This window comes from Phasianus colchicus, chromosome Z (genome assembly GCF_987193195.1).
Source record: "Phasianus colchicus chromosome Z, bPhaCol1.hap1.1, whole genome shotgun sequence".
In the NCBI taxonomy this organism is placed as follows: Eukaryota; Metazoa; Chordata; class Aves; order Galliformes; family Phasianidae; genus Phasianus; species Phasianus colchicus.
In genome coordinates this window covers 55,112,246-55,124,138 of record NC_143476.1, presented here as the reverse complement: position 1 = coordinate 55,124,138, position 11,893 = coordinate 55,112,246, and the positions used below count along the sequence as shown (strand labels likewise).

Here is an 11,893-nt window from a genome sequence, read left to right as displayed (position 1 = left end):
TCCACCTATTGTCAGATACTTTCAGAAAAATGCAAGTGAATTCCCCACAGAGAATCTGCCATGAGCAGAACTAGCCACCAAATACTAGATGTACTATCTTTCATGCCACTTTGAAAGATACATTTGCAGTCCTATGTTCTTCACTAAGGTTTTTCAACTATCCATATACACGTGTATATTCTTTAAAGTCCATTACATTTTTAGACATGACAACAAGACATGAAGCATGAAACACGAAGCAATTAACTGACAGAACAATGAGAAAACTAATAAATTTACTGTCAATAACCATGTTCAGATTATTGTAAATGTTTTTATGCTGAAGATGGAGCCACTACTGTGAAAATAGTGCTTCATATCATTGCTCTGCTGACCACCTGCCAGCTCTTACTCTACTCTTCATAGTAGTTCTGTAATCACCTAATTTGGACTGACCTTCAACCTTCTCCTGGAGGCTTATCTATCTTAGGAGCCATAAAAACCTCAGCATATACAAGCAAGTACCAGTCTTCATGTAACACAAGGCAAACCTCTCAAAAGAGGCCTTAAGTTTAGAATGAGTCCAAGAGCTTACATAGGTGAACATGCTGCTAATATGACCTTGGTGGAATGAAAAATACTTCAGCAGAGGTTTAAACAGCTATGTACCTGTACCTGGTTCTCATGAGTATTCCCGTATCCTAATTGTCCTGCTCCATTTGCCACACTTATCCAGCGTATCACAGAGATTGCTGTATGATCTCTGTAATTACATCATTCATTTTCTTGCTCTTTTGAAAGTGGTTCCTTTCACTTTAGAAAGGAAAAATTTATAGGAAACTCCCAAGTACTTCGAGAGAATATAGACAGTTTTCTTTTGAATGTGAACAAATCAAGCAAAGACTTTCAACTGGTAGATGTTATACTTCTCATGAGTTTCTTAGGATTTCTTTGTGCTCATTAATTACACAAAAACATTTTTTTCTGTAGGCTTACAGTTCATGGACAGCACTTGAACTACAGCTGTCTTGAAGAACACAGCCAGAATTCAAAAGGCCCACAGTGATACTTGCTATCTGAAGACATTTAGATGTTTGGTAAAGATGCTTCTTGATTGCGTCCTCTGATGACTCTAATGCAAAGGTTATGCAATTTGACCGCACTCTCACCTTGCCCAGCCTTGTATTTAACCCAGTCTCATTTCAAAAGCTTTTCCAAGGCTACTTGGAAACAAATGAATGGAAAAAATGAATCAGCAACTGCTCTGAAAGTAGCAGTAACATTCCACCCCATAACTCAGAGCCCAGGAATGGAACAAAATGAGAGGAATAGCCTGCAGCATAATTGTAAATTAAGGAAATATATGGACTACAACATTATGCAAGCTCAATTTTTTTAAAGGACTTATTTTGTTTTCAAGAGCTGAAATATATACATTAAAGGCAATCATAAAATTTCTTCTGTTCTTTAAATATAAGGGCAGATTAGAGATGGATTTCAACCTTAACATGCAATCTACTACTAGGATGAATCTACTGTATATGAAGTTTCAGCAGATTATAAACTAAATGACTACAGTAGAAGGGCTGCTCCAAAAGTAATGTCTCCTATTTCATTATGTCGGCCCATGACCCCAGGGATGGATGTTGGCATGGCATTAGAGGCTGAACCTTCCTGCCAGTATCCTGTTACATTTTGCAGCCTTGTGGCAGATGGTAACAGAGGAGCACTCTGACAGAATGGCATCTGAACTGGTAGGGTAATTTCAGTTACCATGACATCTGGTGTAGATAACTGATGCTTCAGCTTTAAAATAATCTCCTGTTCCTGCCTGTTCTAGTAATTAATCTAATGAGCCCTGTTTACTTTAAGGGAAAACTGAGATGTGATCAGTCTAGCAGAAACATTTAGACTTCAAGCTCGCAATCACCTTTCTCTGTAACATGTTTAACATGCTTAACAATACGATGATGTTTTTTGGACTCTAGATTCCAAAGTGTTAATTATTTCAGCTGTTAAGAAAAAATATTCCTTTCAATCTGGTGAAAGAGGCATGCAGGAAAATAGTAAATCCCTAAGGATATGCTTGAAGAGTGAGCAAATGTTTTTTAACTGCTAGCCATGAGTAGCAGTAAATTTTCAATCACAAAAAAAGGACAAACACAATTCACACAGCTCTGAAAGCATAAGGCGAAAGTGTCAAGAGAACAGCTAGTGAATACAAAACAGCTAGTGAACACTGATTGTGAAACTATAGTAAGCCCTTCGTGGAGAAATATGATAAATGAAACTTTCAGAGTGTTTGAGTACAGAAAGAGAAGCATCGAGTTAGTTGTCAATAGCTCATCTGGGAAGATTTCTCTTACCTTTTGGAATTCACCTTCAGTAGGACTCAGTTACTAGCTCCGATCTGAGTTATCTCATCTAAAAGTAGTCAGCAGTTATCTTCAGACTAACTCATCTGAAGTCCAAAGAGAAAACAAAATCACAGCTCAGTTTGCTAAAATTAAACTAAGCTAATTAACTTCATTATTTGTGGCCTGGAGCTGGCACTATGAGAGGAAATGAGCCTATCCTGGTGACTGGATTATTATTATTATTATTATTATTATTATTATTATTATTATTATTATTATTATCATTATCATTAGAACACGAGGTCCATCTTTTGTTTATTGGGACCTGCTCTTGTTTCTTTAGCACAGTTTTGACTGCTAATTTCTGATCATAGAAATAAACTTGTGATTCTACAGCTTCCATAGGATCAGAAGAGGGAGAAACCAGCACAAGAAGAGAAACAGTCCTAACTTGTCAATAACAGAGACACTTTCTTTCTTTCTTTATCTTAAAATTATTTTTTTTTCTCTTAGAAGTAGACTGAGAGACAGATGTTCTCCTCCCAGCTCCTTGAACCCTCTTGCAGGGTGAGGGCTAGTTCTGGGTGCTGCTGTGGGCCTTCCTCTTTGATGGGCACCATGGCCACCAAACAAAGTGGTCTCTGCTCTGGATGGAGGGGCCTACTGTTGCCAACTGCCCCAGCTCTTCCTGCAGCTCCTCTTTTGAGGATATAATGGTGGTGGTGATGAGCCTTGGATGCCCACACAGGATGCTGGGGCCACTCAGTGCTGGGCGAGGGGAAGCCTGTAGGGCTGGCAGTGACCTGGGCCAGGGGCAGAAGGACTGCAATGGAAGATGGAGGGGCCAGGGTGGCTGTGGAGCTCCTCCCACCCTCCTCAGAATGGGTATCCTGCTGACCATGGATCTCTAAGCCATATAGGGCTACATAGCATTGATAAGCCTCTTCAAAAAGGACAGCACGAGGTCTTGGACAAATGGCGTCAGTGCCCATAACGCCATTTGGTCAAGCAACACAGTACTGTCCTGCAGGCACCTCCTATCATTTGTTGCTGCAGCTTCTCTCAATCTCTTGTTGGAGCCACTGGAGCAGGGGTCCAAGGTCTTCTGGACGTTGTTGGAAAAAGGCAGCCCAAAACTCGGGTGCGAAGCTATGCTCAGAAGCAACAAAACACCAGCTCTGCAAACCCCTGCTCATCCTGCAGGCCAGAATCTGAGTGTGCTGTTGCTGCAGGACAGGACACTAAAGGTAATCACTGTGTCACCTCATTGAGTATCAATTGGTCCACACATCCAAAGAGTGGATGTGAGTGCACTGAGGTGGTGGGCAGTGTGTTTCAGCTGGTGCCAGCATGCAGCACAAGTCAATTTCTTTTCCCACCAGAACACACAGCCATAGCAAAGCTGTAGGAAATGGGATCATGCAGGTGACATCACCCCAACTGTGCCCACTGACATGTCCAGTTAGATGCTACCTTGATGGTCCTGGGCTGTGCAGCGGCATGGGGAAAGCTGAAGTTGGGAAGCTGCTCCCTCACTGATGCTGCAACAGGCAGGAACTGTCACAAACTGCAAGAGAGGCTGCAGTCACACCATATCTTCAAAACAGGCAGCAGTGATACTCCAATTTCTCAGCAGCAAACACTCCCAGCTCCTGCTCCACACTGACCACCCTGGGGGCCATGTCCCCATACCACTCACCTCCACTGCTGCAAGTGCACCTTGCAGGGTCCTGGCTGCCTGAGCCAGGCAGGACCTGGGAAATGCTGTTGATGCTATGGGATGGACACCAGTAACTGCTGCCAGCAGGCCCACAGCATAACCTGACTAAAGCCTTGTTCACTGGTCCAAGTCTCACAGTCTGCTTTACTGGAGTGCAGATACTAGTCTACACTGGGCTCGGGCAACACCTGAATTTATAAAGTGAGGGTCAGCAAGGCTACAGTCATCTCTAACATCACAACCTGTTGGCTGGTGACCTCCCAATACCAGCACTACACATATTCAGGCACCAGCTTTGGCCCTCCCTCTATCATTCAATGATTTTCATTGATACGGTGATTTATTTGGGAAAATAAAAATTCCATGTTTATTATGTGAACAATAATCCATGTTCTACGAACTATTTACACTTTCAGAAACTTATCATAGAATCATAGAATCACAAGGTTGGAAACAACCTGTAAGATCATCTAGTCCAACCGTCTTCACACTACCACTGCTACCACAAGCTACTAAACCAGATCTCGCAGCTCTTAAAGACATTTTTTGCCTGTTCTGGTTTGGCAAATTGGCAGCAATCTCTACGTCAGGCTTGCCTTTCATTCCAAGTGCTCACAGGAGGTTGTTTGCTCATGCTTTCCTGGGTAACCTACGGGACCTGCTTTAGCAGGGGTTAGACTAGATGAGCTTCCAACCCCCACAATTCTGTGATTGAATTCTTCCATGCAGGAAAAAAAAAAAAAAATTAGCTCACTGTCATTCACTGACACTTGCTGAATGCTGATGGAGACCAAAGTGTGGATGTGAGTGCAGTGAGGTGGTGGGCAGTGTGTTTCAGCAGTTGTGACAGCAACATGACAGACAAGCCTTATTCCAGATGGCCATGTGGATTTTTATTAAGCATGGCATGAAGACTCTTGCTCATGACTGGAATCTGTTGTTGCTTCCATAGAAATAAATAAGAGGCGTTACTTTCAGGGTGAGCTACATGTATCTGCATAAGTAATAATGTAAAATAGTGTATCCTGAGAAATACTGAATGGTGTGGCATATTAGACAGACTGCAAATACAGAAAGGCAGTATATTAGTGCTTAAAAAAAAAAACAAAAACAAACAAACAAAAACCCTCACAAATGTATTTCCTTTCTTTCTCATTTACATTGGTTATACTAAACAATAATGGTTGCATTCCTGACAGAAATCTCGTAGGCTTTTAAGGACATTTTTAAAGCATCTCTTAAGAGAACTAGATTTGGACTTAATATTAAAATGCATGCTTAATATGAATATTGTTTTAAATGTGTATCTTGCCAATGTGATAGCAATTAGAAGCATATCTGAACGAGCACCATGAAACGTCCAATTTAGTAAGCCTTTTCCTTTCTTCTGCAAGCACTAGGGGACTCTGACAATAAAAATATTTTACAGTACAAATGCTGAAAAAAAGTTTTGAACTGTTTACTAAGAAGGCGGACAAGTTGTTTCTTTTTCAATAAGGACAATAAATAAAACAACCAAGTTACAGAAACAATCTTGAGAAAAGTCAGGAGTTTCGAACCTTAACAGTCCCAAGGCTTGCAAATGCACACAGACAACATTTTATCCACAAATATGTTAGTAAAAAGATTTTTTTTTTATTTTAAGATGACTCCAGCAAAAATATGACAAACTCACCTAAAAACAAGTCACATTCACAAGTCTGACAGTCTGCCAATACAACTTTAAATTTCAACCTATTACTGAAAACACATATTTCTAATTGTATTTTAACTTGTAAATAAATTACAAAAAAGCACATTACAATCATATTTCACAGCAAAAAAAAAAAAAAAAACACAACAATAGCCATGAACTAATTGAACTACTGTAAAAAAAGATTTCTGCAACATCCACAACATCTGCAAAAAACTAAATGTCAGTCAACTAGGTACACAATTCATACTGCATTAACCTTTCATGACCCTGCACACAGCTGCTATTTCCACATTACCAGCTAGTTTAATTTCACAAAGAGTAAGAAAATCATTAACTTTAGAACAGATTAAAAAAAAATGTAAAAGCTAGCTGCTTTGAGTGATCACAAGAAGACTGCAATCATTCAGAACACTGGCAGCTTATAGAATAGATCCCCTTTTCCCTTCCCATCCCCAATACACTCATTTTTGGTTTGCATAGAAAAGGGAATGTTTTGGTGGATATTTTTTTGGCTTAGGTATTACACAGAAAAAAAAAAAAAAAAAAAAAAAAAAAACACTAAAAAGTACTATTTTTTTGTGCTTTATGATGAAGAATTTCATATTCCGGTACAACAGTTACACTTCTTGTTCAGGACAGGCTAAACTATTTTCCATTTTCTTTCCATGTGTAACTTATCCAACTGTTTTTTATAACTACATCCAGAAGTTAACTAATTTTCTGTTGTTTTCTTCTACTTTGCTTACATGAATTCAAGCCTTCATGCTAAACAAACACAGCCTCATAGCCTTCTCCACACTGTAAATTCATATCTCCAGCCAGCTAACAGTACCTAATTGTGATGATTCCACCAACCTGACAGCTCTGACTTGCCTTTTCAGATTGATATAACACTCTTCCTTCATGAAAACAGAAGCATGTTGATTTTTTTCCCACACAGGAAAAACTGAATCCAAACAGAAACAAGCTTCCTGCGAGTAGATGTACAACTATGAAACAATGGATCAGGTCTCCATCTCAATCTCCATGGTATCAGTCCTTGAAGGAGTTTTATCAGCAGATGTAGTCTCTCCATGTAGGCTCTGAATATCAGATAAATCAATTGTAGGCAATGGTGCTCTCCAATACAAGAATGAGTTATACTGATTGAATTCTTCTTGCTTTGAAAAGATAAAAAAAGGCAACAAAATATTAATATATATCACATTAATCGATTAAGCAAATAATTTACTTTTGTCAAGTATTCAATTACTGCATCACTTCTGGGAAACATCTCTATGACCCCATCAATTTGTTCAAATGGCAATCTTTCATTAGAATCAAGAATCATAGAATTCTTATAGTTGAAAGGGACCTCTGAAGGCCATTTAGTCCAACTCCCCAGCAATGAACAGGGGCAACACAGTTAAATCATGTTGCCCAGGGCCTTATCCCGCCTCACCTCAAAAGTCTCCATGGACAGGGGAATCAACCACATCCTGGGGCAGCCCTTTCAGGGACGCAGTTGAATAATACTGAAAAACCTATGCAATTACTGTACTTCACACATATATAAATTGTTCATTCTTTTCTTCTCACAACAACACAGACATTTCATGTGCATTTAGAAGCTAGTATTCAAAAGAAGATGTTCAACTATTTTACCACATTGTATTTCTTCATTTCTACATGTACATTTTGTTCTCAAGTAGGCATCAGAAAAATCAAGATGTCTTTTGGGGCCAAAGAGAAGAAGGGACTGGTAAGCCATACAAGAAAAACATGAGAGGAACATTCACTTATCTGTTACCTTACTTGGTATGTACATGTCACTGAAAAAAACTTTTAGAAGTCTCTGTTGGATAGCACAGTTGGTTTTTAGCCTTATGTCCTTAATCACAGAATAAAATTTACAGACTGGGCGGCCAACCTGTGCATATGCCCAGTTATATATGTAAGAAGTGAAAAGAGGAATTCTCAAGCCACTCCTTACATCTTAAGCATGCACTTTCTTCTGGTATACAAAAACAAATGCTTTTGTTAACTTATAATTGGAACTGTTAAACATTATATTAAATGACTCATCATAACCAGTTGATGAAAAAATAAGTTTTGCAACTAAACTGTTACAACTGCTTTGATAAGACTTTTGAGCAAATTCATGCTCCATCTGCTGACTCTGTAATTGATTAATAAAAAAAAACTGTAATGTTCAGTAAATTCCAGTAAGCACTGACCATAACCCGTCTCAGCCACCGCAATAATGATGTCTTTTTTTCTTTAACTAAATTTAAAAAGTATATAAACTTACAATATTTTCCCTCTAAATAAACATTTTTCTATTCATTGCAATACAAGCCTACCATGAACTCCAGTTTGTATTAATTAACCCCTTTTTCCACCATCAAAACCTGCGTTATTAAAGGCCTTTAATATTAGGTTTGAGATGTGAAGACATCTCATAGCAACAGTATGTTTGTGCACCTGTAGAGTCCTACTAATGCATTAACTTGCACAAAGACTGCCTTCACTACAGATTACAGAACCAAAGTTCCCATTACTTGGATCAGTGAGCAAAACCAGTGAATGATATGGTGCCATGATAACAGAAGGATATGGAAACTGAACGAATACCTATCTAAACACCCAGTATCTGAAAGCAGCTGTACACATCTGAAATACAGTTTTGTAAACTGAATTTTATATACAGCATAATATTAACAACAAACCAAAGAGAGAAAGAGAAAGGGAAGAAGTTCCAGTCCAAGCTCCACACAGGGATGCGTCGCACACTCAGTACTGTGCAAGGCAGTATCTCTGAAAACCAACTCAGAATCTGTCCGCTATTCTTGACAACTCTCTACACATTTAATGAATTCCCTTTTTTATGGTTTAGTAATAGGTTACTGCTCGTACCACAAGAGCTTGATTCTTGACATCAGAATACCTCTGTGCTACCTGTTTTGCACACACTCACTAATCGACAGCATTTTTAAACTATCATGATCCAAAACCTTAGAACTACAAAGATGCAGATACAGATTTTGGCTTTGTACTACAAATGGGATTAATCTCATGAGCATTAAAGTCTCAAGAGCTGCAGTATTCTGCTTTATTTATATTCTTCACAAAAATTCTGTGTGAAAGCGAACAAGCCAGAGGAGCACACCAGAGAGGAGCAAACATTCAACATTAGTGCATCAAATACTCCTCTTCACCTATGTATCTCCAAAATAAGCTGAGAAAAATGAAGTTAATCTTCACTGGATGAAGTTGTTACAGAGTTAATTTCTCAAATGCAGTTGCAAATATTTTCAATATTTACAATGCCTGTAAGTAAACTCAAATACCATTTCTTCTCTGGCCAACCTAAGGATAATTGCCAGCAAATTTAACAGTAAGTGTGAAATTAACACTGTTCTGACCATGGTCACTACTGTCACAAACTAAACAAGCCACCAAAGAGCAAAGAACAATGCTAATCTACAGCTGCACTTTCAGAAAGGTACAAGAATCATCACAAGAAATAGTCACTGCTGTTTAAGATGCAAATCATACAGCTTGAAGGTTCAGAATATGGAAGAAACACCTCCTGTCTGCCATTGACCAAGCTTTGGTTCAGGGGGAGAGAGACATGTCTGCACAGTATTTTACTTAGGGAAACACACAACTAAAAAATACTGCCTAGCAAAAATATTATTTATAGCAAAGTATAAATAAAGTATATATAAAGTATATGAAGTATATAGCGTACTTGTATACTAAATTTTTTCCCTTCATGCTTCAATTCTACAATCCGCTGAAAAAAAAGCAGACAAAAAGCCTGAGATAGAATAAGTCACAAATCACAGAACTGTAAGGGTTGGAAGGGACCTATGAATATCATCGAGTGCAGCCCCCCTGCAAAGAAGGCCAAACATGTAGGCGCCCACAACCTCCCTGGGCAGGCTGCTCCAGTGCTCCATCACACACACAGCGAAGAAGTTCCTTCACATACTGGTGCAGAACTTCCTATGCTCCAGTTTACGGCCATTGCCCCACAGACTACTGAAAAGATGCCTTTGCAAGACATGGTGTGGTGCCATACAATTGAAGGACCACCCTGAGAACCGGCCCGATGTCCCTTCAGTTTACCTGACCTGCCCCCACAAAGCCACCAGATCTAATTCTTTGCTTTCATCTGAAAGGGCCACGTGAGTGTACACGTCGCAGACCTCTAGGCCGGTATTACTTTTAAGAAAATAAGACATTCTTGGAGCCACACGCTGTCTGCTATTCTACCGCACAGAACGCGGCCATCCCGCTCCATTGTTCGGCGCCGGTCAGGTGCGCTGGAAGCCAACCGTGCGCCGGCGCTGTGATCGCAGCAGCAGCAGCTGCGGCCGCCAGTAACGCCGACTGGGCAGCCGGGCCGTCACACAGCCTAAGCCCGACTCGTGAGAGCACTACCTTCAAACTTCCGCCTCGCTTTTGGACGGGGATGCGACCGAAGACGGAATAAACCGAGTCAAGCTCTCCCCCCGGCCTCTCCGCTGCAGAAAGGTTGGAGGGGCAGAAACACCGCTCCCTTAGCTTCACAAAACACAGCACGGGAGGACGAAGAGCCCGCAGGCGCCGCCCGCGGGCGGGCACGTGGCTCTGCGGGACCTGCAGCGCCGTACCGGAGCGCCCCCGAGCGAGGCCCACCCCGCGCGGCGAACCTCCCGCCCCGCCCCGCTCCCCGCGCCGTTACCGGGGCGGCCGCCGGCTCCTCGCCCCGCCTGCCGTCGCTTCCCTCCGCCGCCCGCCCGTCGTGGGGCGCCGCGGGCTCGCCCCGCCGCCGCCGCCTGCCCGCCGCATCGCCCTGCTCCCCTCGAGGACCGCCGCCCCGCAGCCCGGGACGCTTTCCCGGCGGCGCCTCGGCCTCCTCCAGCTTCCGCTTGGCGGGGGGTCCGGCGCCCGCTGCCTCGTTCCGCGGGCGGCGTTCGGGCAGGGCGGCGCGGGGAGGCGGCGGCGGCTCCCGCAGGAGCCGCTTGAAGGGCGCGTAACAGACCAGCGGTTCCGCGCGCCGCTTGGCCATGGGGGAGGCCGGGCGCGGAGGCTCCGCGTAACGCCAAGCGAACGCGCCGCCGCCGCTCGCCGAAAGCGCATGCGCGCCGCCGGTTCCCCGCCGCCCGCGCGGGGCGGGGCAAGGCGAGAGCACGCCGCCGCCGGGGGCCCCGCCCTCCCGCCTGTGGCTCAGCGCCTCCAGCGCAGCCCCGAGCCCCGCGTAACCGCAGCAGGAACGCGCGGGACCTAAGCCATACTGAAGCCGACGACAAACCACAGCGCACGCCACGTCGTACTGCAAACTTTAATGTCTGAGAAAAATCAAGTTCGTTACACACATTAAAAATAGCGGAAAGTTCACGCGGAGACATGAAGCTTCCCATCCCCATCGTTGTGACTGTGCTGTGTGCGCACTACATATAAATAAAAACACAGGAGGTTTTACATTTGTCAAACGTACAGCCTAGACAAAAGCGTCTGTTAGGCCAGGATCTGGGAGCGCGCTCACAGCGGGCGGAGCGTGGCACCGCGGTTGTCCCCGGCAGAGCGATGGAGCAGCCCAGGAACGTGCAGGTAGGGCAGAGGGTTCCACTGACTCACACCACCGATTCACAAGGCTGTGCTGCTTCCAGCTGTTAATGCAGCTGCTACACGTTGAAAGGAAATCCGTGGGCATTTTCCAAATGAGAAATACAAGCACATCGCTATATACATGATTAAAGTCAATAAAACCACCTCCTATAACCAGTGTTGAAAATGGAACTTGTGACAACATGAGGCAGCAATGAACAAACCCAACTGAACGAAGGATAACAATGTTCAACCAGAACACAAGAGTACAATTTCGTATGTGTAGGAAACATCGCATGTTGGGTATAGCCACTGACTGCTAACAGGACTAACATTCAGCTAACTGTCTGACTTCAAGGAACTTGGAAATCAAAAGACTAATCTCATCTTACCTATCTAAGGATAAAACAAAGTGAAGAAACACAAAGTCCATCCAGTAACCAAAGTAAATAAACACAGTAAGAGAATGAAAACAACTGAAGATTATCATCATTTTGTTTTTTTTTTTTTTACGGTGTGGAAGGACTTCTATTTTAATCCCCGTACAGTAGTGGTGCCTTAAAA

General features: G+C 42.6%; 2 protein-coding genes across 2 annotated transcripts in view; both read right to left on the bottom strand.

The window, feature by feature from the left end:
- Nucleotides 1–2,978: 2,978 nt before the first annotated feature.
- Nucleotides 2,979–11,025, bottom strand: CZH9orf40 (chromosome Z C9orf40 homolog). The gene is made up of 2 exons (XM_031602373.2): nt 10,464–11,025; nt 2,979–6,912 (listed from the first exon to the last, which is right to left on the bottom strand). Exons 1-2 carry the CDS (start codon nt 10,788–10,790, stop codon nt 6,757–6,759), a joined length of 483 nt encoding a protein of 160 aa, XP_031458233.1. The 5' UTR covers nt 10,791–11,025; the 3' UTR covers nt 2,979–6,756.
- The window catches only part of CARNMT1 (carnosine N-methyltransferase 1), a 25,449-nt gene continuing 20,375 nt past the window's right edge, over nt 6,820–11,893 (bottom strand). The window contains exon 9 of the mRNA XM_090132540.1: nt 6,820–6,912. The gene's annotated coding sequence lies outside the window, so the exon portion shown is untranslated. The remainder of the gene's footprint in view (nt 6,913–11,893) is intronic.

Coding starts and splice junctions, on each gene's coding strand:
- CZH9orf40 (XM_031602373.2), bottom strand. CDS start 10,790: ATGGCCAAGCGGCGCGCGGAACCGCTGGTCTGTTACGCGCCCTTCAAG. Junction 6,913..10,463: donor AGGAGCCGGCGGCCGCCCCG/GTAACGGCGCGG, acceptor ATCTTTTCAAAG/CAAGAAGAATTCAATCAGTA.